The sequence below is a fragment of the Chelonoidis abingdonii genome, chromosome 9, assembly GCF_003597395.2.
Source record: "Chelonoidis abingdonii isolate Lonesome George chromosome 9, CheloAbing_2.0, whole genome shotgun sequence".
Lineage (NCBI taxonomy): Eukaryota > Metazoa > Chordata > Testudines > Testudinidae > Chelonoidis > Chelonoidis abingdonii.
The window spans coordinates 71054548-71081695 of NC_133777.1; the positions used below are offsets into that span (position 1 = coordinate 71054548).

General features: G+C 45.4%; 1 protein-coding gene across 1 annotated transcript in view; it reads right to left on the reverse strand.

Moving 5' to 3' along the window:
• The window catches only part of FANCI (FA complementation group I), a 34358-nt gene that overhangs the window by 1230 nt on the left and 5980 nt on the right, over window positions 1–27148 (reverse strand). The window contains exons 5-36 of the mRNA XM_032806484.2: window positions 27078–27135; window positions 26428–26469; window positions 24991–25114; window positions 23923–24008; window positions 23601–23733; window positions 23193–23285; window positions 22407–22543; window positions 21538–21715; window positions 20765–20852; window positions 19852–19982; window positions 19102–19172; window positions 17617–17731; window positions 17029–17151; window positions 15709–15777; window positions 14472–14573; window positions 13226–13411; window positions 13008–13129; window positions 12395–12559; window positions 11436–11615; window positions 9797–9963; window positions 9290–9369; window positions 8611–8727; window positions 7427–7478; window positions 6466–6593; window positions 6242–6310; window positions 6000–6090; window positions 5227–5411; window positions 3692–3748; window positions 3551–3610; window positions 2668–2751; window positions 1088–1183; window positions 234–359 (exon numbers count right to left, since the gene is read on the reverse strand). Coding sequence (XP_032662375.1) covers window positions 234–359; window positions 1088–1183; window positions 2668–2751; window positions 3551–3610; window positions 3692–3748; window positions 5227–5411; window positions 6000–6090; window positions 6242–6310; window positions 6466–6593; window positions 7427–7478; window positions 8611–8727; window positions 9290–9369; window positions 9797–9963; window positions 11436–11615; window positions 12395–12559; window positions 13008–13129; window positions 13226–13411; window positions 14472–14573; window positions 15709–15777; window positions 17029–17151; window positions 17617–17731; window positions 19102–19172; window positions 19852–19982; window positions 20765–20852; window positions 21538–21715; window positions 22407–22543; window positions 23193–23285; window positions 23601–23733; window positions 23923–24008; window positions 24991–25114; window positions 26428–26469; window positions 27078–27135 — 3515 coding nt within the window. The remainder of the gene's footprint in view (window positions 1–233; window positions 360–1087; window positions 1184–2667; window positions 2752–3550; window positions 3611–3691; window positions 3749–5226; window positions 5412–5999; window positions 6091–6241; window positions 6311–6465; window positions 6594–7426; window positions 7479–8610; window positions 8728–9289; window positions 9370–9796; window positions 9964–11435; window positions 11616–12394; window positions 12560–13007; window positions 13130–13225; window positions 13412–14471; window positions 14574–15708; window positions 15778–17028; window positions 17152–17616; window positions 17732–19101; window positions 19173–19851; window positions 19983–20764; window positions 20853–21537; window positions 21716–22406; window positions 22544–23192; window positions 23286–23600; window positions 23734–23922; window positions 24009–24990; window positions 25115–26427; window positions 26470–27077; window positions 27136–27148) is intronic.

Genomic DNA, 27148 nt, shown 5'->3' on the forward strand with positions numbered 1-27148 from the left:
GCAAAGTGTTGAGCTAAGCAACACACTGTCATGTCACAGGCATGGCAGAGCCAGGTCTCTACCATTTCACTCATTAAATGGACAGATAGTAAATTAGGGGTACCCCTGTAAAGACAGAATTAGGGCAGGCTCACTTTAGTCATTTAACACACGCCCAAGGAAACCCAGCCTCAGCTGGATCTTAGAGAGAGCGGCCTCTATGAGCTCTGGCATTTGCTCTTGTGAGTTCTGACCTGGTCATTGTCTGGTTCATTCTCAGCATCTTCAGTGTTGTTCTCCTGCAGTGCACTCTCTAGTGTGGACACATTGATGCGGAAGTCCCGGGAGGTGCTCAGCTTCATGTACTGCATCAAGTTCACCTATGGTAACCAAAGAAAATGAGTATTTCAAGGTTGATTGCTAGGAGAGAATGCGACAGCATTAATACCTGTTGTAATGCAGCTTTCTATCACTGCCTGCTCCTCCCCTTAGTGCCAGAGCAGAGTCCTAGCTCACCTTCCTCCCAATAACAATGTGTCACTGGGGCAAAATGTAAGTGACAGACATGTTTTCACTCTCCCTTTCTTTCATTCTGGGCATGTTCAGCATCCCTTGCCACCACTTTCAAATGGGCAAAGCTACCTACCTTATGGGTTTTTTAAGGAGGTGGGAGTAGGCAGGAACCCTAAATGTGTATATTACCCTGATGTCATCTCAGCTGAGAGCCTTGGCTAGGAATGGTTCTTTCACTCCACTTGAGATGAATGGGCAAGACAATGGCATTAACCCTTTCAGTTTCTACTCAACAAGAAAATATAAAATGGCTAAGTCATTAGAAAGCTTATGCTTCAAGTGCCTGCATTGATGCCAGCTGGCTGAACGTAACATCAATTTAGAATAAAAAGTCAGGCCACGATTTGTGATAAAGTTACCATGATGCTTAATTTCTTCTATGGCAAGTTGCATTGATAACCGCAGTAATAACATTCATTTAGAAAACCAAGTAGAGGTACGACAGCCTTTCACACTGATGTTGCTTTGCTGTATGTATGTTATCTGTCCTTCAGCCACACAGAGCCACAGTCTGCTGGAGAGGAGGGCAGATTACCTTTGACTTTTTGGAGAGATGGATAAGGAATTTCTCATATTGCTCTATAGCAAAAATCAGGTTTGGGATTGGCTTGGTCTCTCGAAGCACCTTGGCCTGTAATACAAAAAAAAAGAGGTTGGAAGTGAAAACTGAAGGCTCCCATAGTAAACTTAATGCAGTGTGAGCAGCCCAGGTATGTAACAATGCACACATTTATATGATCCTCAGATTGTAGACATCAGCCTGGATCTCCATAACCAAATGGAAGAGATTTAAAAACCTATTTACCACAGTGGCCAATTGCTTAAAGGCACTGTACAGAACTCCACTCTCTCATGTCAAGGGACATAGTCATGGAGACCTCGAGATACCATCAATTCCAGCTCCCTAGGCTGAGGCAGGACCAAGTAAACCTAGACCATCCCTGATGGTGTTTGTCCACCTCCCTTGGAAGCTTATTTCTGAGCTTAACTACCCTTATAATTAGAAAGTTTTTCCTAATAGATAACCTAAATTTTCCTTATTGCAGATTATGCCCATTACTTCTCATCCTACCTTCAGTGAACATTATGCATCATTACTGTAATTCTACCCATCTCTGGTTCAGACAACCCCAGACTGTCTGTGAACTACTTCAGTACTACACCACTGCCACCATCCCTTCCCTTGGATCAAGTATTGACTCCATACCAAAGCTTGCCAGCTTAAGTTCAGGATTGTTTTTAAACTGGCTGGATCAGGAGTAGCTTTGGAGAAGATATTCCATGGTACTTCTCCAATCGTTTGAACTCTTTCTTCTGACCATTCCCGAGCTGGTTTTTCCCATTAGGCAGCACTCATTTCTGACACTCTCACTGCATTTCTGCTCCATTTTATTTTCTGTTATGACCTTCATTTCTAATAACCAACCAGGAAGCAGCATCTAGCTCCAGGTAAATCTGCTGTCTTTAGCAGCATCACCTTATATTCAGGGAACAGTGAGGAAGTAATTGTCTTTGCTATCCTCACTGCTTTTTACCATCAAAGCACTGGTTCACTTGAATGGCACAGGAGTGTCTTGAAATTTGACCAGCTGTAAACTTAATAGCAGATAGCAAAATGCTTTTGATGAATATGAAGGGTTAGGAAGGGTCACGCACCTTTAAGCAGTGTGACTAACCCTCCAGTTCCCACTCACACTTTTCTAACTCCATCACTTTCAATTGCAATCATTGACCTAATTTAGTCAAATGAAATACTCCATCTTTCTCAGACACTCCAACAGCACAAAGACCCAGTCAACACGCAAACAGAAATGTGCCAATATTGCCAACCTCAAATGTTCAAAATAATCAGGAGATTAAAAAAAAAAAAAGACAGGTTCTTGTCTGCCTTGTTTTTTGAGCCTTTAGGGTGCACTTAGGTCCTATTTTCAAACTTCTTCACAGCTAAGAGGGCTACAAACTTGGTTTTTACTTAAATGAAAGCTGAGTTTATGGTGTATTTATCTGCCTTCCAGAAACAGAGCTTTAAGAAAACACCAAACATCACAAGCGTCAACAACACTGCTATTTCCAATGCATGCAACCAGATTCTAACGGGGAGTGAATCAAGCTCACCATCACTGTAGCAATTGCAGCAGTTTCATCCTCTCTCTTCTTTTTCTTCTCCCCTGCAAAGCTCAGGCTTTCGCTGTGGATGTTCTGAAGGAGGAAAGCACAGGGCACGGCATCACAGGGCTAGCAAGAACAGTCCATAGCCAAGTCATGGCAGACAAATGTCTTCTCTATGCAGCTAGAGCTCACTGAAGGATTTGGAGGTTTATAAAAGTGAGAAGCTAATAGCACTGCCAGAGCCAGGGATAGGTGTTTATGCAAGCTTCCCTCCATCTCCTCCGACTCTGCCAACATAGCTTAACCCGACATAGCTACAGCTCCCCGTGTAATTCCAGCTCTGGTCTCCCCTACGAGGCTCTGGCAATGCCCTTTGGTCCTGACCTGAAGCATCCCTTGCTCAACCATACATAGACATATCTGTCAAAGTACCTTAATCCTGACCCACGCCATCATCTTGAGCAGAGATTGCCAATTATATTAATGTATATGGTGTGTGGCTGTGTTGTATTTGGAGCCTCTCTTCCATTTGCTGTTAATAATAATACCAAACTTGCCCAAAGAAGCCACATCAGTATCCACACATGCATATAAATAGAAAGTGATCTAATACATGGCTTAAAGACCAGCATACCAGCCACTTCTCTCCCTTTCCCAAGTTGAAATCAATATTCTTGCTCTGTCTGCATAGAAGTTTAATCCCTTTGTTACTGAAGAAGAATGCGTCTCTCGCCATGTTTATATAGGGTAAGCTGAAGCTTGGGATGATCACAGCCTCAAGCTACACCATGGAGGGTTCAGAAACAGGCTGTGTTGATTTTCTCATTGTTCCTGATACATGCTTCAGTATTAAAGGGGGTGTGTTTCACAGGAAATTTAGCCCACTTACCTGTACATATGTGATGAAGGCGTAACACTGTGGAGTCAAATGGGAGCCTGAGAGCTTCACCTATGAAGGACCAGAGATACCAGTGTTATTGCTGACACCAGTAAGTGCGCTCATCCCTCAGCATAATAAGGTGACACTCACCAGCTTTTCCAGCCTCCCTGAAATTGTGCCCAGGCCACTGCGGCAAACTTGGAGATACTGCAAGAAATACACAAGAGAGTGAGCTTCCTTCAGACACCTCCATTCATCCCCTGAAACCTGTCTTTCCAGGCAAGAGCTGGAGACAATTCACTCTGTGACATTCCTTGGCCCACTGAGCACATGGGAGAGGGAATTCAGACAAAAGCAACACGAAGAGGAGGGATAGCTCAGTGGTTTGCACATTGGCCTGCTAAGTCCAGGATTGTGAGTTCAATCCTTGAGGGGGCCATTTAGGGAACTGGGGCAAAAAATCTGTCTGGGGATTCGTCCTCCTTTGAGCAGGGGGTTGGACTAGATGACCTCTTGAGGTCCCTTCCAACTCTGACATTCTATGAAGGCTCCCTGTGCTCAGAGGGCTGATTGCTTTCCCACTTAGGGGGCAAGGGTTACCCTTCACTGATGCAGTCACACCTTACTTGGACATAGCAAAGTGAGTTCCTGTCCTGTGCAAATGTTAGGAGGCAAAGGAAGGACAGTAAGCAAGGGGGATGTTCACTGCAGTGCAGGCTAGATCAGTGGTTCTCAACCTTTCCAGACTACTGGATCCCTTTCAGGAATCTGATTTGTCTTGTGTAACCCCATGTTTCACCTTACTTAAACTACTTGCTTACAAAATCAGACAGAAAAATACAAAAGCATCACAAGCACACTACTGAAAAATTGCTGCCTTTCTCATTTTGTCTATGAAATTTGAGTTTGTACTGACTTTACTAATGCGTTTTATGTAGCTTGTTGTAAAACTAGGCAAATATCTAGATGAGTTGACGTACCCCCTGGAAGACCTCTGTGTACCCCCAAGTGTACACATACCCCTGGTTGAGAACTACGGGGCTAGATATTTCTGAGGTTGCCTTTGGAATAACCATACTGCACTGTATGAGTGCTTATAGGAAGAACCTCTGCAGCCCACATTAATTAGGCTGGAAGTTACAGGAGCTATCAGGATATAAACTGGTCACCGGTGGGACAGAGAAAGCATTCCCTACACATCATGCACATCACTACTGCCCAGGAGCATAGGGAATTCTTTGCCTTCCTCCAAAGCATCATCTCTCAGACTAGATGGGCCATTGGTCAGTCCTTATGTGCTAATTTCTACATTCCTAGCTGTCAAGTCATGGATGGGATGTGGGAGTGGGGGAAGTTGCATAGTGTAAATGACACATGGGTTCTCCAGTGAGGTGTCTGCAAGACTACAAAGCATGCAAGAGCCACTCCGAGCCAAGGGCAGCATAGCTCTGCCCTTACCTACTAAGCAGGAGAGAGGCATTCTTCATCTTTGCTAGCTGCCACCACCACCTAGAGGCCAGGAAACTCATGTGCATGCTGCCACTGGAGGAGGGTGAGGATTGGCATGACTACATCATGTTGACAGTCCCGAGCCGCAGATGAGCTGCTGCCACTGTTAGCTTGTTGTGGGGAATGGGCAGAGATGTTTAAATCCCATCCTGCCAGTTCAGCACAAGAGCACTCACATGTTTGATGAGCGAGGTGAGAATGGTGTAAGTCTTGCTAAGGCTTCTCAGCAGAGTGTCCACACAGCTCCCTGCAGGAAGGGCTGTTTGCACCAGCTCATGGTAAGCCGTCAGCAGTGTCCCCAGCTGCAGGATTATAGCCTTCTCCAGAGACTGGATCTGGCTTGATGCCTGAGAGGAGTCTTCTAAACAGAGAAGAGATAAATCCATTCAGAGCACATCACTTCCCCCAAAGCATCAGTGTGTAAGTAAAAATCAGTGTATATTTTGCTAAAAGTGATGCTGAAAAAGCCCCCACTTCTGCCCTTCTTAGAACTAAGATGTAATCTGCTCTGGGCAGTGAGCTAGCAGCAGCCCCTTGTGTCCTGCCATTGGACGTATAGGTTCAGTCCAGTGACCCTCCCTGCTCATCCCCACCACAACTAGACATGCAGCTTTCTCCTGAAGTCACATGCAGCCTGCATATATTCATCCCAAAACCCAATTCCCAGCAAACACAATACTAAAGATGGTGAAATACAAATGTCCATCTTCATGTGAGAGGAGGGCAGGGAGAGTGAGTGTATGTGTGTAGGATGAATCAGTGTAAGGGTTGACAACTCTTACATTTCCTTCCTGGGACCAGCACCATGGAGGCGCCTTCACCATCTATGTTGAGAAGCAGTCTTAGTAAGTTGGTTGTTCAAAATAGTGAGGTGTTTCCTTGCTACCTATCTCCATCTTTCTTTTGTGGAGCTCTAAGGCCATTGCAAAGCAGAGGACCATTTCATTACCTGATATCTCCAATACAAAGTGGCTCTTAAGCTTCTTGATCAACCAATCTACCTCTTCAAGCACCTTGTCTGCTTGAGCCAGGACCAGAAGCTAAGGAAAAAAAGATAAAGCAAAACAGATTTTTGGAACATAGTTTAGCACATTAGAAGTTCTGCAGCCCACACATACCAAGGTGAGTCTTGGCACCAGCTGCACAGTAGTAGCAGAGAGACTGGGTCTTACATATACTGTTTCAACTCACAGAGACAGTAGGGGCTGCTGTCTTGATGTTCACAATAGCAAAATGTGATTGATTCTCCACTTCCATATCCTGTGGGGAAAGAGAGACTCTGATAATCAAATCTTTGGATTCAGTCACATGCTGCATGAATTTGGGGCTTCCAGGGATGCTGCTCAGACACACTCCTCCTTGGCAGCACCAGGAGATGCTAAGCTTACACTGAGAGCTGGGGTTCTGGGCCGCACCTGATCTATGTCTCCAAGGTGAGCATGGATATCCTGGGCAAGCTCACGCAGCAGGCCGACAGGGCTCTTGTAGAGAACGTGGAGATTGAAGAGCAGTGTTAGCAAACCCTTACAGCAAGGAGCATCCTCTGCAAGAAAGGAGAGGAATTGACAGTCACCAGGCATGAGGCTCCACTGGCTTTTCAAGAACCATCAAACATCCTGCTAGGATGAGATCAAGCATGCATGTTACTATAGCCTACATTTTCAGGAGAGAGAGATAGCTTAGGCTGTACGGAGACACGCTGCATTAAACCCTTGTTAAAACACTGTAGTTACAAAAAGGAGCTTGGAAGTCAGGCAATTTGTAGTTAAGGTTCCACAAACAGCCTTAGCTCTGACCCTACATCCCTGCCATCCATTCCCCTTGGCTTATGATTAATCAGATCGGGAAGTTAGAGACATGGAGGTATTTCAAATAATATATATTTCAAGGGGGAATGAGATAGATTGGACCCTTCAGCTCACAGGGGAATGGTGACTAGGAGACAAATGCTACTGCACTGCAAGGTAAAAGGGGAGATGTTGGAATTTCTAGTCATCAGCAAGTAGTTGAGTGACCATAATCTGGGACACCAAGTCCAAGAAGCGTGGCTATCTTTACAGAACAAAATACGGTCCTGATGTGCTTACTGGAGGAGGGGAGGGAGGTGAAATTAAAGATTCACACCCAAAATTCAGCCTGCTAGAGCTACCAAAGACAACTCTAAAGTGACCCTAGCACATTCCATACTATTTTCTGCAAATCCATTGCATTTGTCAATAAAAACAAGGCTTTGAGCTTGAACCCATCAAAGGGATGAATGGAAGAGGAACTCAGGAGCACAGTATCAAAGGCCGAAATTCAGATCTATTGTGAGCACGTGCAACTCCATTGACATTACCACCTCAAGTCTGAATTTACTCCACAAATTCTACTCACCCAGACTGTTTTCCTTGCAAATCTTGACTGTCCAGGAGAACATCTGTATGAACTACACAAGGGAACAGGGGTTTTACATGAATACAGTCACAAAAAAATGCTAAACTGAAAAAAAAAAAAAAATAATCGGTCTGAATTCAAGAAATACTCTCAGCATAATGGTAGCCAACCATCCATGGAAACCAACAGAAGCACCTCTAGCAGACAGATGTCCAGACAGGGTCTGTGGAGTTCTACACCTAGTGAAGAGTGGTAGATGCTCGTTTCAAGATGATGCATTGCACATGAGAGTCTGTAGTGTCCTCTGGACATAGCCTCTTACTGAAGAGAATAACAACTACAGTCTACTCCATTTAATCCAAAGTAAATGAGGCCTTCACGTTGCTGGCAAATTTTCAGTATGGCCGTTGGCTGGGTAAAATTTGATCTCCCTTATTCTAGCCCTTTAAATGTTGTATGTATGTGTTAGAGGGGCTAAGCACTCAACCATTCTTCCTTGAAGAGCTAGGGCTAGAGGGGCCCCCAGTGGATCTGTTCCCATATAGAAGAAACACCACACTTTGGCATGATTAGAAGCTACTAGTCAGGAGGCCAGGTAGCAGGGATACTGTAGTCCAGGCTTGAGGTGTGTGGGGGGCGGGGACAGGACTTCTGCAGAAGGGCAGGGATTGCTGCAGGTCAGGATTAAGGTGCACTGGCAGAGCTGTGCAGGGGGTCTGGACTGCCATAGCAAGAGGATGGAGATCAGGATGGAGGGGCTGTCTCTCTGTCACAACTGGAGAGCACCCAGCACAATATGGGTGGGGGCTCTAGGTTGTACCACAATACAAATAACAAAGGAGAATTAGTAGAGGTATTGCAGGGAAGCATGTACAGCATCTGCCTAGATTATGCAGGGCTCCAGCCAGTGCTACTGCTCCCTCATGAATTTGGCCTTCCTAAAATGTGTCATTCCTGAAGGCATTCAGTGTTGTAGGCTAATGTTTGCCTGCCAGTTATCCTGGCAGCGTTTGGTCTGCTTGCAAGCACAGAGGGAAATGAACATTTCAAAATCTTCCTATCACTATCTGGGGGTCTGCAATCAAACCAAGCTGACTACCTTCTTCCCGTGTATCATGGGCTTTCAGCCCCCACTAGCACCAGCACCACACACACTCTCACCAATCACTAGCTCTGCTAAGTACCTGTGGAGAGGAGGGCTCCAGTAGCTTGGACAAAGTGGAGATAACAGTCACAAGTGATAGGGCTTCCTTGCTTTTGAAGTCATCGCCAGCACTGCTGAGCTGGTTCACCAGAGACCTCTGATCATGGGAAGGAAGGACAGAATCCAATATATATACATGCCTGGGCCATTTTAGGAGGTAAGTAACCAAAAGCCTCTGAGACTGGAACATGTAAAGAAATCAGCACCAGCACCAACACTGAAGGAAAGCAGAATTTCTTACAGAGATAATCAAGATGCTTTTAGAACATATCTGTGAGCATCTGATTTTGTTACAAGCTGTTAAATAACAGCTAGTTTCTACTTTAGTGAGGGTCTTATAATATTCACTGAGATGTGGATTGTACCTTTGGTCCCTACAGTTGCCTTCTTATGCACTGTACAGACCACATTAATGGAGGGATACAGCTCCTTATACACATCCCGCTCAGTCCCAATACGCACTAAGTCTTACTGAGCTTCCCAACAGGTGTGAAACCCTTCTGAAGGTGCCAGTGAATCACTCAGTGGGTCAGTCACAGGACATTTTCTTTTCAGTTGGTAGCAGGCTAATAGCCTAGGCAAAACATCCAAAGGTGCCCCCAAGTTAGCTCGTGCTTTGAGACCACTCGCTACCCAGGAGTGACATTTCTGCTGCTTACCTGAAACTGTCGGATCTGGAAGGCAGCTTTCTCGGTGACGTTAATATCTTCCTCTTCCTCCGCATCATCATTAGCAATATCTGAGAGAGAGAGATGACGAGTTAAGTGCAGAGGCCAGCATCCAGGATTTAGTACAGACACATACACAAGCATGCACGCACATTCTCCTTTGCATGGTGGTAAAGGCCACAACAAGTCTGAGGAAAACATACTGGAGAATTGTAGAGGGCAAAAAGGATGATTTAAGACAGGATTTCAAACAGGAAGGTACCATGCCAGACCTCCAATCATGCTCTGCCAATAGAGACTATTTGCTTGCTTCTATTGAGCCCTCACATGTCTGGGACTGGCCTGAGGCAAGAAAAGCCAACTGGCCCTCAGTGACCAGCATCACTTCTGAATGACATGGGATCAACTCTCTCCTTATCTAGGGGTCCAGTGCAAAGCCCCCACAGCACATCTAGCCCCATTAGTGAGAGTCCAGGACTGAACAGCCAAAGTGCCTACCCAAAGCCTGTAGAAAATGGGGGATCTTGGGCCTGTAGAGTTGTTGCACTGTGTTAAATATCTTCAGCAAGCCCTCCAAGCACAGCAATGAGATGCTCTTGCCCTTCTTCTTCCCAGATGACTCTTCAACTGCAGTTGGGATTGAAGTGTATCTCCATAACAAGACCCTGTAAGGGGTGGGTGGGGAGTTAGTTTTCACCTGTTCTAGCACAGCTGGTTGCACAGCACAAGAACTGGAATAGAGCCAGCTCTGGAATCCACAGGCTGGATCTCCTTTTAGTACAATTGAACTGGAAGATCTTGTCCCCACAAGTAGGGGTGGGGAAAAGATTCATTTTAAAGGCAGAATGTTTTGATACAAGCTTCACAGCCACTGTTTTCTATGCATTCTTCCTGTTTGATCCATTTGATCATTTTCTTCTTCCTTCTCCCCACGTGCCTATTGACCTCCTGCTCCTACTTCAAATCCCTCTTAAAAGTTCACTCCCTTTCACATGGCCTTCCATCCCTCACTGGCTCAGTGTGCCCCTGCCCCATGTCTGAACCTTTATCACTGGTGTCATATTTGTCAATTAGACTTACACAACTTACCACAAGGATTTTGCCTTCCTATAGTCTGTGTTTTTTGATGGGCCAGATATCTGTATTGGGCTCTATATAAATAAGATTGTGAATGTACAGAAAAGAGAAACTAAATAGGGATGTCTTGAAGAATGAGAAGTATTTGATCTGAGGGGAACCTGTAATGCAACAGTCTCCCTGTTCTCAACCACCAAGAATCTTCTGTCCCCTTCTTCAAGCCCATTACTTCTAGCCATCTCTCTCTCTCTCTCCACACAATCCTTTACCTGCTGTGATGACCCTTCTCTGGTTTAACTTACAGCCTGATCATGAAAACCCCTTTATTCAGATGGGTAGTTCTAGCTAATGTGTAATTCCATTGGCTTCAATACAACTATTGACATGGGTAAGGATTATTTGCACAAGGAGAAGTTTGCAGGATCAGACAGACTATAGGTTCTTTAGAACAGAATGTGTTTCTTTCTTTCTTGATGCTTGTGTAGCATGTAAATTTATATTGCACAAAAGTGACTTCTAATCAGAGTGGTACTAGATGGTCATCTACTTTCTACCATCAGAGGAAGGAGGAAGATACAGGACTAAGGCTTTAAACTCAAAGGGAAACAGCCAATGTTTGGCTAAAAGTGAACTCCTCTTTCACATGTAACTATTTCAAACTGTAACTGGAGCTGAGTTCAAACTAAATTGCCTCCCAAAGGCCTGAGAAGTCTGGTCTGTAGCCATTCTAGTTTCTTACTGTAAGTAACAAACTACCTACCAGAAAGGGACTGGCAAGCAAGGTTTTACAGAGAATGGCTCTTTCATATCTCTCATTATGCTACTTAGTTAATCACTTACTTTGGTGGAGAAATCAAGGTGTCTGCTGCTCAGATGTCTCAGAAACATAGGAGGCAATTTTGTTATAATTTGGTGCTAATTAGAATTTCAAAACAATTGCCACTGACTATTGCTCTTTCAGACTTTTACATGAGAGTTTCAGGTGCTTAAAAGAAAAAAATAAAATAAAATACATATTTCCAGTCCAGCATTCAAGTCTCCAAGCTGCACAGCAACTCACCGAGTAATTTTGCAGAGGGTTTGGAACATCTTCTCTGGGTTCTGTCCATCAGGTCCATCTGTTTGACCTGTCTCCTCCAGCTGCTGCACCTTCTGCAGTGCTACATTGATAGCGTAACACATGAATTCACTGCTAGAGCGCAGAACAGCCAAACTCTCCTCATGGCTTTGGGCACTATCCCTGAAGAGCCATATGAACATTTTAAAAACAGCGCTGAGTCCAGGAACACAACTTAAAGTAATGCAAAGGGCTAGCCTATAAGCATTTCATCTTGGCACACCAGAGCGCACCTTTGGTGGATCACACAGGGCCCTGTGTGGAATGTAACTATGTATCTACATAACTGTTCTTTTAATTTGCCAGATAAAGGTGCTTCAGAATCTGAACTTTCATTTAAAAGAAATAAATTGAGTCTCTAGCCCAACAGCAAAATCCTTTCCAGGGAGGAAGCAATATAGTCCAGTTCTTCATTTAAGCCATTTGGAGCAAATATCCAAAAAACAGAATTTTAACGGCCTCTGCTGAACAGACTGCCACTTGCACCCAACTGGGGATTTGAGTGAGGTTGAAGAGGCCAAGAACAGAATGGGGAGATGCATGTCAGGACTGAGGGTCACTGGTATTCTGAGGGTGGGAGATGGCCTAGGACTGGAACATCAGAGGCCACACAGCTCAGCATAAAGGGGCACTGATACAGTTGAAGTTTGGCCCAGGACAGGAGCAGCAGGAGGAACTGCAGATCAGGACTGAGGGTCATGAGGCTGCATGGGGCCAATTTGCACAGCTCCTGCCTACATCAGGCTGGTCTGGAGAGTGCTCCAAGTGTACTTTGTGCAGAAGTGACATGCTCCACCCTTTTGTGTGTGCAATGTATACTGCTCAGAAAGGTAGGCAGCCACCACAGCAGTGAATTTAAGGTAATATATACAAGTCAGAGATAAACAGGCTGACAGTTTCACCTGAACAAAGCTGTGAGCAAAGTGGATACAAAGCTCATGGAAAGGAAGCTTCGGGCGGTTTTACTGGCCAAGGATGACTTGTTCTTCCCAGCTTTTTCCTTCAGGATCTCGGAGAGTTTGCTGTAACACTTAAACAGGCCTAGAACATCCTCAAACTTGTTCTTGCTGCAACATCAAAAGAAGGTGGTAAAAAACACTGATAATAGAGATCAAAATGCTACAATTTCTTCATGTGAACTTTTATTAATCCAGTTAGAGAAGATACTTTCATATCAAGCTCCCTATCCGTCCAATACACAGCTCAGGTCCCACCCAGTCCATACTGGCTTGGCTACTTCCCTTGTTTCAAAATCCTAGCGAACTGTGATAATGACAAGTATAGTGATGTTCAAAACAAAGACTCTCCCTAAGGTTAGGTGCAAATTTACACCATGATATGCAGGGAATGAGCTATGACAAGTTATTCACTGTTCTCCTGTTATAGTTGGTAGCACTGTGCTGTACCTTCAAGGTACACTGAAGACACTGTCCCAGACACACTCAAAACGCTAAGAAATTCCTCTTAACTTCACCAGTGGGTGAGTGCTCTAAAGGATAGGACTTGACACCTTACCTGAAATTTCCTATGTTAAAGTTATACTCAATCAGGACCTCGCAAACTCCCATTACCAAGATGGCATAGATATTGTTCTTCACGCCAACACCAGAAGACAGAGCAAAGTCTGCTGATTTATCCTAAGAGACAAAATTAATAAGTGAAAAACCTTCTAAAACCCCATAGGAATCAAGAATCTCCCAGCTACTTGGCCTTGTTGAGAAAACTCGAGCTACCAGTTCAAAGTCCTCCAGTTCACTCTTGATCATTCGCCGTGTGATAGATTCCAGCATCTCTTCAAGGTCTTGTTGGAATCCCACATAGTCATCATCCTCGTCCTCTTCTTCCTCAGCTTCGTGGCGCAGCTGCATGGTGCTCTTGTACCAGGCTAGGCAGTGCTGGATACAGCTGAGCAGATGGGCCTGAAGAAAGCAATCACACAGGATATTATAATTCACTGTGCTAACAAGGGCTTAGCCAGTGAGATCATTTCAAACCTTCTAGCTGGAGAAAGGAAGACTGGTGCAACGGAACAGGACTCTCCACAGCAACAGGCTGGACCACTATAGCCAGAGGCAGAAAAGCCACAACAACATGATCCAGAAGTTCATAACTTATGGGGATCTGACTTTAAAACAGACGCTCAAAGTGCTGTGGTCCCGTAACCCCACCTCTGAACTTCTAACAATGCAGTATTCTCTGAATTCCAACAGAGGATACCTCAGTGCAAGTTCTCAGCTCACCTACCTCATTACCTGCCGTCCTACATCATAGCTGCTTCACTGTCACCTAGCTTGCTGTTCAACCTATATCTGAATTATTTAAGGGATATTAGATGAGAGTGTAAACAATAGATTTCAACGGGGTTTCTTCACCATTTCTGAGGCTTCTGGTCTCTTCTCAGTCACACCTCCCTCAGCATGGAAAAGGTTCTTCAGGAAAAAAAGCTAAGGGCTGGATTTGAATTTGGCCCCTTTGAAACCCTGTGAATCTTTGGAGATCTCCAATCTGTCCTCAGATTAGGAAGGAACGATTGAAGGAAATGCATGCTGAGGAAGCGAGATCAGAAGAGAAGAGACAGACTCCTTTCCTGTACTTCTGTACTACTTGGTGCTAAGCTGCAGGAAATAAGAATGGGACTGGCTCCGCAGAGGATAACAGCTGCAGAACCACATTATTTCTATGGCTCCTTCCATCCAGGGCTATCAAAGCACTTTAGAAACATTACTGAAGCAAGCATCATAACATCATGGATATTATCCCCATTTTACTGGTGGGAAAGCTGAGGCAGAAGTGAAGTCACCTGCCCAAGTTCACTGCAGAACTGGATTCAGTTTCCAGTTCTGGTCTCCAACTCTCCAAGCCTGCAGGGGCTGAGCTTAATGAGAAAGAGGGAGTGACCTGAGTCAGTCAACTGCAAACCTAAAAGCCAATGGAATGAGTGAGCGTTAAAGAGTGGAATACACTGTCTCTCTCTCTTACCAGTGGTTCCTGCAGAAAGATTTGATCTCCTTGAGCCACAATACATCCCTCAAGTTTCAGTGGGGGAAGCAGGTCTGGTTCTGGCTCATAATATCGCTTTATCTGCCAAAAAAACAAGAAATAAAAAAAATATCTGGTCACTTAGTCTCTATGTTTCTCAGTTCCCCATCTGTAAAATTAAGGACAAGTATGTCTATACCTCACATTAAGGACCGTGAGGGACTCAGTTACATGGAAATGGGGACCATGTAAGTAACTGAGCAATCAAGAGAACATGCACCTGTCATACCATTCATTAGAGGCCCCCTCCTCGGCAGCTCATACATCCCTGAACTAGGACTGAACTTTAATCCTCTGAGAGCAAAGACCACAAATGGGGTTGATTTATGTAATCTTGTTGTAGCTATGTTTAAAGGGCACTCACTGTTCCCTTGGTTACCTACAGCCAACAACACTAGCATTTTACCTCTTCAAAGCTGACAGATAATGACTAGAAAGGTTTGCAACATCACCCACTCCTGCATCAGTGGATGTAAATAATTGCTCCTGTAATTCTGCACCTACAATGAACTACAGGCACAGTCAATCACACATCAGCTACCTAACTAGGGTGGTGCAGAGAGGTTGTTAGTTGTTTAAGCGCTAACAGTAGTGTCCACAATTCATTACAAGTGAGATATTGAGCCCGAAAAATGAGAGGCCATAGCTGAAAATCCAGCCTAATAATTTTAGATTGTTTAGCAAGCCACAAGGGAACAGGCAAACTAGGAGCAGTGCTGAAGTCACAGAAGAGAGGGACAGAGTTGTGCCCCTGGGAGGCCATACACCAGGGTAAGAGAAAAAAGTCTGTAGCATCAGGCTCCCATTGACAGGCCCCTACTGCCTTGCAACTGCTCAGCTTCAATTCTTGGTCTAGCCTCAATCTGTGTACTGGCAGGGCTGGGAGTGCTGGAAATAGTCAGCCGTGACCTCTCCAGATCATGAAAGAGAAGACGTGTAGACACGTCTCAGAGAAAGCACTGCCTGCCCAATTGGCGGGGAAGATGCGACAGTGACACGTGTGACAGAATTAAGAAGAGTTAATCCTATGGAGAGCCCTCCTCCATGGGAGGATAGCAATGACTATTATGTAAGCAGGTGTTGGTGGACAGTCATTTTGCTGTGTACAGTCTTGGAATTCCTGGAGCCTAGATTTCCTCCCCTGCCATCTTTCTATTGCTCCATGAATGTACTTTACCTGAGACAGCAGTGTTTCCATTATGGAGTTACTCAGCTGAGAGTTCCTGCGGAGGACATCATAAAAACCCTGAAGGTAGGGAAGAGAGGCACAAATTAGCCAAGATTACTATGAGGAGGAAACAATCCACATACCTAATTTTGAGCTGCAAGACAACGGTGAACTTAACTCTTTGGCACTGGAATTGGGAGCGAATAAAGTTGTGCTCAGTAAAAAGTGACATACTGGCAAAGTGAGATAGCACAGGAAGAAGATACAGATGTCTTAAATGGAGTCCACACCCAAGTTGTATCCCTTTAGTACGGGTGGCATCAAGCCCCAAGTCTGACTTTCAGTGTTAGAGCATTAAGTGGCACTATCCTAAATTTCAACCTATATTAGTGAAATCTGCTCCAGATAAAATATATTCCAGAGGGAAATCCATAGGAGGCAATAATTCTTTAGACTGTGAAACTTCAGTGGAAGAGCAAAGTACCTGCATGTCCTGTTAGCACACAGACAGACACATTCCAATACGCACACTAACTCGCCAAAAATCAATCCGCCCAAACCCAAGGACAGAAGCAAGAACGCTTACTCTGATCTATAGACAGTTTCCCAGAAGCCCCTTTCCCCAAATCAGATATATCATAGGTGCCTCTGGAGTCAGACTTGCACCTGAAAATAGCTCTTCATATTAGACCCATCACACATACAGCTTGGTCAGTCCCAAAAGGGCCACAAGGCAGAGACAAATAAATAGTTGCCTGTCACCTAGAGAAAGCACAGAGATGAAGGGAAAGGATGGTAGAATCCTCAGGACCCCTGCAGGAGGCCTGAAGAGATTCTCCTTACACCGCCTGCCAAGGCTCTCATCGGAGCCTGTCAAAGTTGCTGCATAATCAGAACAAGGCATCACTGTGAGGCCCCTCCAGGAGCCAAGCAAGCTGTCCCTTCAGTTCACCAAGCCCTCCTCAGAGCAGGAGAGACTGGGAATCAAACCCCAGGTCCCCAATATGGCAAGCAGAGCACTGGCCAGGCCAGACACACTACATTTTACTACCAAGATATACACCAAGGACAGGTGATAATCAAAAGCCTTTGGGAGGCTTATGTAGATTCAAAATAGTGAAAAACAAAAGAGTTAAAACAAATTAGAGTCCCTGGAATGTCAACGTCCCAGGAGGAACTCAGCTGGGACCTGGAATCCATTTCCCACAGGCCTCCAAACATCCAGCTGATGGTTACAACATTCAGTCATTATTGACCTGGGCTGGATTAGAACCAGCTACTTAAGAGCAAACTGGTGATTTATGAAGACATTGCAGAAAGCCAATTTACCTCGTATAACATAAGTCGGACATCAGCCTGCTGACTCAAGCATCGTCTCAGGCTGCCCAGGATTTCAAGGCAAAAGGCCTCATTAGCTGCAGAGTTGTAGCAGGCGTGAATGTCTGCCTGGACCTGAAAGAGAGCACATTAGTGAAGGCATATGGATTCTACTTCCCATTTACCACTATGCAAGAACTGGATCACAAAGGGAGACAAATCTGTCCTTTCAGCCAAGGAACTCAGACCAAACATTTAGCATCCAGCCTCACTCCCCAAAAGAGAAAATCATCCACATATTATTGGGTTTTCTGTACCATTCTCACTGGGGTAACCCTTGCAGCATGAATGCTCCACTTGAATGGATGGTCACTTTGGCCTGGACACTGTAAGGTCAGCAGCTCTAAGGGGCATGTACACCTGGTCCACTCTTTCCTTTCTCACTGGGTTACAAACGTTCCGTTCTAGCTGCTAACACTAGCTGGAATGGCTTCTATGTTGGGACAAACACTTCACTCTGAATACCTATTATAATCAATGTCCATTTCCATGGGACTGTGGCATGTATCTGTTCAAGAGGCTTGCAGAAGCAGCACTCACCTGACTAGCACCGATGGCCTGGCTGCACTGGGAAAAAGCCAAGCTGCCCAGAACTTTAAAATTCTTCAACAGCAGCAAAAATCCAGCAACTGCAGCTTTCCGAGCATCTAGCTGCCTATGAGTTGGGGAAAAAACAGAGAAGCATGAGGAGGGGCAGAAGGAGTTAAGAAAATTTAGAGACCAGCTCAGCTTCAAGATTATTCTGAGTAGTTCATGCAATTTTCTGACACACACGAAGGGCCAAAAAGTGGTTAAAAAAAAAATTAAAGCAATGCTGCATGCCCCAAGGGAGCATCTGATGCCCCAAGGAATTAACAGCTTGGCAATTCAGTGTGTTTTTCCTGAGCTCTCCAGTCTTATAACACTGACCTCTTTTCTGTCCCCCCGAATGTACATAGCAAAGGAGAACGCTGGGCACAGATCTGCTACTTAAATGGCTGTGGAAACTGGAATGAGAGCCAGGCAGCAAAGAAAGCTGCATGTTCGCAGTGGAGATAGAGAGGAGGTTCTCTCACATCTCTCACCTCTTCTCTTTCCCTCTGGCAGAGCTGTATCTTTCTGTGCTGGGTGAGTCCCACGGAAAGCAAGATCTTTACTCTACACACATCTAGGTGATACCCCAAGTCTTTCATCAGGGTCAGGCTGCCTGCTTTAAACAACATGCAGAGCCAGCTTTAGGAAGTGTGCGGCCTGATTCGAATACCCAGCGGCGGTCTGGGTCTTTGGCGGCACTTCAGCAGCATGTCCTTCACTCGCTTCGGGTCTTCCGTGGCACTGAAGGACCCGTTGCTGAAATGCCGCCGAAGATCCCCGGAGCGAGTGAAGGGCGCATTGCCGAAGTGCCACCGAAGACTCAGACCACCGCTAGGTGAGTAAAAATTAAAAAGGCTCCTAAGTTAGGCCTCCTTCTTTAGGGTGCGGGGGCCTCTTAGGCATGGGGTCCAATTCGAGGGAATCGACCTAAAGATGGCCGTGACAACATGTGGACTTTTGCATCTGTAACTAAACAGACACTAACAAGCAACTCCACAGCGGCTCCTAATGCACTGGAGACAGCAAGGCAAATCATCCAGAACTTTGCACACAGCAGATCTTTCTATTATTTCAAAAAAGGGCCAGCCGTACTATGGCAGCTCGAAGTTTCTAGTCATCCGTTCACTTTGAGCTCCCCATGGCACTGGTGTGCTCAGGTGTGTGGCTATGCAGACACATAATAGTGGAGTTTGTTTTCAGTTGATCTCCTTGCCTTGAGCCTCCATCTGGTTTTCTGAATTGATAGGCTCAGGGTCAAGGCGCCTCCAGTTAGAACTGTGGAGTTCTCAATCCAGAGGGTGGTATTGTGACCGTGTTACAGTACTGAAGATGGGGTGGTGGGGTCTCCATAAGTAAAAGGTGATTGTTAAACCAAGAAAAAAGAACCACTTCCAATCCAGAGCTGAACAATAACTTAAAACACCTTTTCAAAGAACACAGATCCCATCTTACCTGGAAAAGATAGCTTTTCGGAGAACGAGTATGAGGGAGTCCCTCACTGACATGCTGACTTTGAGGAGCGGCTGGAAGAGAAGGGATCTGTTAGACAGAGCAGAAATAAGGCAAACCAAGCTGAGTGTGAGAGTGCATGGGCACGTGCACTCCTATCTTTATGCCAGTTTTCCACACTTTCGTCAGTACTAAAGGACGCCGAAAGAGAGTTTTAAAACATGAAAGAAAAAGAGATGCACTGGCAACAGCAAGACATCCTGGCCTGCTGTTGAGAAAGGAGCATGAGGATTGGGGGAGAAATCTGTGGCCCTCAGAATGGAGTACTGGGGGCTAAGCAGGTGGCAGTTCTACCACTAAGACAATACCCCAGCACAGAAAAACATTATATTAGAATAGAACTGGGAAGAAGGTGACTCTGTGGGCCATTCCCAGCTGTTTCTATTCTGTGCTGGTATCTGGGCCCCTTCCATCTTCCAGATGAGAGGTCCTAGGAGGCAGAGTCCTTGGCTGTGCTTTCTACTAAGGGACACTATAGTTCAAGAGGGGAGCTTTCAACTAAGGGGCATTAGTTCAACAGAGGCACCATGCTACACTGAATAGCCTGCCAGCTACAGCAGAGGACTAGAGGCACTTTAACAAATATATGTGCAGATGAGGAAGGTTATTGGGTCCCACCTACAACTGTGGCATGCAGCTACGGCTGCAGCCAAGCTCTAACATATTTATTCGTAGGGAAATGCGAAGCTTTACCTGTACGGCCTTGAGTAGCCCTTGCACCATGTCAAGAGGCAGAAAGGACAAATTGTCAAAGGCCTCAGTGACTTTGGAGGACGAATTCTGAAGGACGAGTGGAGCAGACACAACGATATTAGACAGCAAATCTGAAAAACAAGATTGTAAGAGGAGCAGCTGCTACCAAGGGCAAAGCGGTGTCCACACTAAAAAGTACGGTATGGGAGAGAGGAATTCAGTTTCTTTCTATGGGGTCAATGAGTCCAAGAGAAAATCCACAGCCTCCCCGTTACCTGGAAAGGTTCCATTTGGGATGATCATATTGTTAATCCAGTCTTCTACCAGGATACAGGGTGCCATATGCACACAGCCCAGGTATAGGGGCCACCTTATCAGGGTGTACCCAGGAGCTAGCTGGAGAGCCTTCTCAGCAGTAGGCTCAAGGGCATCTTCCCAATGGAGATCATATGAAATCTAATTCTTGACAGTTTCAGGTCACGCTGCAAGACTCGCCTATTCACTAAAGCATTCCCCAAAGAATCACAGCAGAAGAAAACCTGACAGCGCGTCCAAAGACAGATACCAATAATGAAATCAAAGAGGAAGGCAGAGAACAAATGGTCCGTTCTGGACTGGTCCCTACATAGTGGTTAGGTACTGTAGTGATAGGGGATTAAAGTGCATGCTGTATAGGGTGTTTGCATTTCTAGAAGGATGGACAACCACGGCTCTGGGATGAACTATCACATTACAGTGTTCTGCCTCTGTAGTGAGATGCATTTTGAATTGCATGGACTTCAGACACATGGACTTGAGACACCTGATACTCCTGACCCTCAGGTCATCTGATCAGGAGTTTCCTCTACAAAAAAAAAAAAAATTAATATGATTTCTGAGAGCCACATACCATTCCCTCTCTCATTTGTATTACCTATGAAGTGGTTGATGGGAGAAGCTGCCTTTGTGATGACTCTATTCAAGACCTGCTCCAGAATTGCACTTCTGATTGGCTCATGGACCTAAAAGGGGAAAGGAAAAAAGAAAACATTAAACTGAGATTTTCATGTGATTTCAGGTGGTCGGTCATTGTCCATTAATGTCCAAGTTTGAAGGGTAACGTCTGAGCTGTCCCTAGCAGTTACCTTTGGCTAGATCGGCAACCTTTGGCACGCGGCCCGTTAGGGTAAGCCCATGGCAGGCCAGGTTGGTTCATTTACCGGCCACATCTGCAGGTTTGGCCAATCACAGCTCCAACTGACCTCGGTTCACTGATCCAGGCCAATGGGGGCTGCGGGAAGTGGCGCCTAATTGGCCGAACCTGCAGACGTGGCAGGTAAACAAACCGGCCTATCCCACCAGGGGCTTTCCCTGACAGGCCATGTGCCAAAGGTTGCCAATTCCTGGTCTAGCTTAACACAGACTGAACCAGGATAGAATCTGGGTCAATTAAAAGAAAACGTAGGAGTGGAGTGAGTACTACCAATTGGTGGATGATAGTCTAGAGGTTAAAGCAAAGAGCTGGGAGTCGAGGCCTAGGTTCTACTCCCATCTCTGACATGGATTCTCTCCCACCCCCCAAATCTTCCCTTCAGTTCCCCTGATGATGGAGATGAACAAAATCTCATAAAAAGTTGACAAGAGAGTAGGGGCAAGAACAGAGTATCCTCAGAAGAACATATCATGTTATCCTAAACCTCATCCTACCTTAAAGGTTTCCAGCAGGATATTAGCTCCCAGCCTGCATGCCTGTTGGGCTGGCATCTTGCAAAGACCATAACTCGTTTCAGCAGCTTTTCCTAGGACCTTTTTTGGCTCGTATGATTCCATTAAGGTGAAACCAAGATTCACTAGCCCTTGAGTAACATGGTCCCAGCCAAAAGCACTGGAGGAAAATGTTAAACAGAGCAAGGAAAAAAAGCAACTTAATAAAGGGAAAGGCTCAAGCTGCAACATTCAGATAATAAAATCTTCCATGGTCACTCAGGGGCCCAATGTAGGTTGGGAGTTGTGTGAAACAAGCATGCTTAACTCTCAGTGTAAGGAACGCCTCCACAGGACTCTTCACTCCCGGGTCCCCCAACCAGCAAAGGGGAGACAGAAAACCTACAATTCCTGAGGGAACTTTCAGTACTTTGAACTATGCTGTCCACATCAGATTCAGAAATTGTGCTGACTGATGGCAAGTCCTGGAGCCATAGATGAGGTGTTTAAAGGGGTAAAGATGATGGGGTGGGAAGCTAACAGACGATCATCCCTCATTCACTGTCCAGAAAGCATTGACACTACAGCAGGTAGCATTACTGCATATGGTCAGCTACCATTCCCAGTAGGAAGTTGGTGGTTAGTGATTTATAATTCAGCCACTCTGCATCACAGCTGGCTGAAACTTAGGAGACATCTGTACAAATGTATATTTTTTCAAAGTTCTCTTATATAAAGCTATGAACTAAGGTTTGGGGTTTGAAATCAGTTTTCAGTAATGGCCTAGATAGAAATGTGATGGGATTCTAACTAAGACCCTGCTCCCTCCCAAGAGCTTTTCAGCTCTGAGTAGTGTGCTCCCAAAAGCAAACCTGTTTTCCACCACTTCCAGGATTATGGACGCTACATCATACTGCTGAGGAAACAAATCCTGCAGGAATTTTGAGCCCTGGAGGAACTGCAGGTCCTTGCAGCTTCTCACAATTGACATTTTCAGAAAGTCAAACACCTGAAACATAAAAATGGTGTGAGTGAGGAGGAGTCTGTCCAGAGCCATTTCCACAGGTAACCACCAAGTGAGAGAACCATCTAGAGCAGGCACAGTATAGGAAGTGTCAGTGCCAGCTGATTACACAGCTCTGCCAACATCTCTCAACACATTCCTTCTCCAGGATGGTTTTCCCCACATTACTCACAGATGCAGTCAAGATGCATGAGCCAGGAGGGTAGTGTACGGTCACACACCACCTACATTTGACATATTCATTTTGGTTTTCAGAAGGCTAAGTTGCTGTCATCCTCACTCCACTGCACTCCTTTCCCCCCATTCATGTCGTCATGTAATTATATTATTAGATGAGAGGTCTCTCTGGAGGCTGTGCCATAACGGGTTTCAGTGGTTAATAGGCGAGGCACAAGAAGGGAGGATAAACCCCTCTCCTTGATGACAAGGATGCTCCAGTGCTCAAGAGCCAGGAAGCATGACTCCCAATCCATCCAACAGTATTTGTTTCTTTTGTTATTACCAAGAGTTCATTTTTGAACCTATACTAAAAAGGGAGCATAATATGTGCACACACACACCCCATGAGCGCAACGCACAGACAAGGAAGCTTTATGCAAAAATAATCCTTAGGTTACACATAAGTAAAAGATACCTGTTCTTCAAATCTGTGTTTTATTGCCACTGAGAGCACAAGAGCCACACTGAAAGGACACAGGGTCTTGCCAGGGTCTCTTTGCTGTTCAGCCTAGGAAACATCAAGAGACAGGACAATCAAAGAGCTTGTTATTTATGATTTAATGAAGCTTCTTGCAACATCAAGGAAGCCATCATTGCTAGTTTAGGCCAGACTGGTGTTATGCTACCGCAGAGTTGACCTGGGTTGTGGGGGAATCTCTTACCCCAAACGCACTGAATCAATATATAATGTTTTTGACGGCCATAGTGGTATTAACAATTTCAAATCCCGCATAAAGATAACCTGCTAAACCTACCTTCTAGTTTAAAAACCTCTCTCTCGTGCCCCCAAAAGCTCTAACAGCACGCTCTGCATTTGCTGTACCTTTAGTAGTTTGATTAGTTCCCTGCCAAGATCCTGGTCCAGGTTGATAACAGAGATAATATGAAGAATGATAGTGCCTTCCACATGACGGAGTTGGTCTAGGGGCACCGTGGCAGCTTCAAGGTCCACTGACCTGGCAGACACAGCAGAAAACCCTAGGTTACAATCCCTGTTGTAATTGATGGACACCATCTCAAAAGCACTGAACAGGACACATTGGTGCAGGACTTGGCATAGTTCGTACAAGAGGGGTGTCAGGTAAGGCAGGGAGGGTTACAAATACCCAGGCAGCAAAGACAGACAGTGACAGGAAAGGACTTACTCTGGACTCCTCTGCTCTTCTTTTTGCCTTTTATCCAACTGGTTGAAAAAAGTGATGATTCCTTCCAAAACAGTCTTCTTACTGCCCTGGAAAGCAAGACATAGCAAAGCAGCATAAACTATATTAAATCTATTGCACATTCTGTAATACCCTGAGACACCACAGCCCCCAGGGAACTGCAGTCTGCTTCCCTGATTTCCCCTTGCAATGCTCGTTTCATCATATTTTTAATTTCCCATGCTAAGTCATTGTGTGGGGTTCCTGTGCAGTGCATTTCTGGGGTAGAGCAATTGATCACGGTATTGTTTGTATACTCCTTTGTTCAGCACTTACAAAAAAAAAGGTTTTTCATTAGAATGGTTCCTTTTAGTGACAAGTCCATTCAGAGCAGCTGGAAAGCCCTAAAACAGTAACTGAGACTCTGGACTTGAGCTAGTGAATCCAAACAGCCTCCCACAATACAGGTAGAGACTATCTCTGGATGGATCATTCTTTTATTGAGTCATTCATGGAATAATAGCGACAAGTAGGGGAGTGGAACAGCCACCCTGTCCAAACTAAATGGCAGGTACCTCACTGGCAGCAGCTGCTTGGAACAGAAATGAGACCTCCTTTAAGGTTGATCCAGACCACAACGCAGAGGCAGGTGACACTATGCGAAACATGAACATACTAGAACAGGCAATCCCGTGAGCAGAGAGATGGGGTCCATGTCTAGGAAGACTAATAGGTACCTTGCCTATTATATTTTGGAACTGTACCCACTGTTTTCTTCTCCAAAGACTCCATGTCACAGCCATCCTCCTTTCAGTTGAGAAGTGGGAATGATCCCCTCCACAGTGAGATGCTTTCCACCATCTCCCTATCCCCCACAGCAGAGCCTGCCCCATATCAGCCGTGGGAGTGAGCTATCCAGCTGAGACCTAAATTTTGATCCCCTGCATGATTCAATCCATAGCTCACTTTGCGTATTTTCTCTCTCATATGTGCACACAGTCCATATCTGCTATAGTGGCGAGATGCAAATTCTGGCTTGGAGAGCTTCACCAGCTCCCTTTGGGGTTTTACCTTTGCAGAGAGCAGCAGCAGTTGATAAACCAGAGGAGGAATTTCTTGGAGGTCTAACTTAGAGAACATCCTCAAGACCTTTTCCACGACAAACTGCAGTTCTTCTGCACTTAATGGGATGTCCCTGAAGAATCAAAGGTGCAGACCAGTCATTGCCATTCAGTTCCCAACCCTGCTTTCTTTAGAATACCACAGCAGGTTCAATCTTTGAACTAGCCAGTAGTACTCTAGCATTCCCAAAGGCGCACCACAGGGACCTGATGTCCTAGATAGAAGTTATTGCCATAGACCCCTCAGCTCCCTGCAACTGTTTCAGAAACTCAGATACACATTCTGAACTCCAAAGCCTCCCTCACACTGTGCTTGCACATGAATGGACGGTGCCAACTTTTCAATATACAAGGAATCAAAGCCATGACCCAGCCCAGAGACCCCTGCACTCAAGAAAAGAGGGCTGAATAGCCAGACACATATATGGAATTGGCAGGTACAAAATACACATTATGAATAAGGCAAAGATTTTGTCATGTATATTTTTAGTAAAAATCATGCACAGGTCATGGGCAATAAAGAAAAAATTCACGGAAGCCCATAACTTTTACTTAAACTATGTATGTCAAGATGGGGAGCTGCAGGGTCTCCACACCACCCCGGGGACCTGTCTGGGAGCTCTGGGGCACCCCAGCCGCCTGCAGCGGTCCCAATGGCTGCAGCTGGGAGCTAGGGCACTCCCTCTCCTACCCGCCGCAGCTGGGAACTCGGGCCTCACAGTTCCCAGCCATCACAGGCAACTGAGGGACCCTGCAGCTCCCAGGCACTGCAAGCTCAAGCCATGGAGGTCTCTGGAAGTCACAGATTCCGTGACAGAACCGTAACCCTAATTATGAACTACTAACACAACTGATGTTCCCTGTTAAATGATTAATTTAACTCCCCACTTGGTGTGCCCTAAGATGCTAACTAAGGAAGTAAGAGTGGTGGGTGGGGAGAAGAATCCTACCTATTTTTCAAATGGCTCTTCCACAACCCACAATGAGCATTAAAGTCTCTAACTTTCCCTTGAAGCGCATGCCTAACTCCCTATAAGGCTAAGGAAAAGTATCAGCAAACACCAAGGGGACATAGACCCTGGTTTCGCACATATTTATACTTTTGATGTGAACAAGGAAAGACATGTCAAGTGTCCCTATTCCTCAACAGCAAGCAGCAGATACCAAGCCAAGTGAGACTCTGGGAGAAATGGCACAGCCAGTGCTGTCCCTGGGGCATGTTTAGCAGGGTACGTGCGGTCCCCGAACACCTCCAATGGATACGCTCAGCACCCATGTGATACCGAGAGTGAAAATGGCAGGTTATTGATGCACAGTCCCCAAGTTGTTTGTGAATCAGGAGGCAGAAACAGATGGAAAATAAAAACACTGGGGTGGTGGAATTTACCTGAACATGTTGGTGAGATGAATGACACACTGATGATTCCACCTGTGCAAACAAAAGAACAGAGAGCCTGAGAAAGGGCAGAATTGCTGCTTGTTCTCCCCGCCCCTCGAATTTAGTACATTTCTACAGTTCTTCTGTTACTATCTCAAAATAAGAACAGAAGCCTGATTTGCACTAAAATTCACAACTGTTACCAGCTACTCATCAGTAATTGGAATGGCTCTGATCAGCTGCTCTTCTCCTAGTGACAATAAACAGGAAAACCAAAGGGAAAGACTGAAGTACCCCTTGAGGCCAATTCATGCAGCAGTGGTGCAGATGGGTCACCTGCCCTCCAGGCTGGAGAAGTCACCACACTGCCAGTTCTCATAGGGGGTGAGATTTAAAGGAAGTAGAACAGGGCAAAGTGGAGGGGATTCTCCAGCCCAGGTTGGGAACTCTTCAAAACAATGTAAAGGGCAATATTTGGCCCATTTGGCTGCAGACTTTTCTTAGAATTGCAGAAGCAGCTGGGGTTTTAGACTGAGACTAGTGTTTCATTTTATAGCAGGTGGGTAGTAGATAGATTTTTTTTGTAAAAAGCCCAGATGCTGACAGATGCATAACAATTCTTAAATTAACAAACAGAAATGAAGAGGAGACTTACACACCTGCTGGAGCAGAGGGTATTGATCAACTGCTTTTTAAACTCTTCCCCACTCAGCTCACCTGGAGAAGCAAA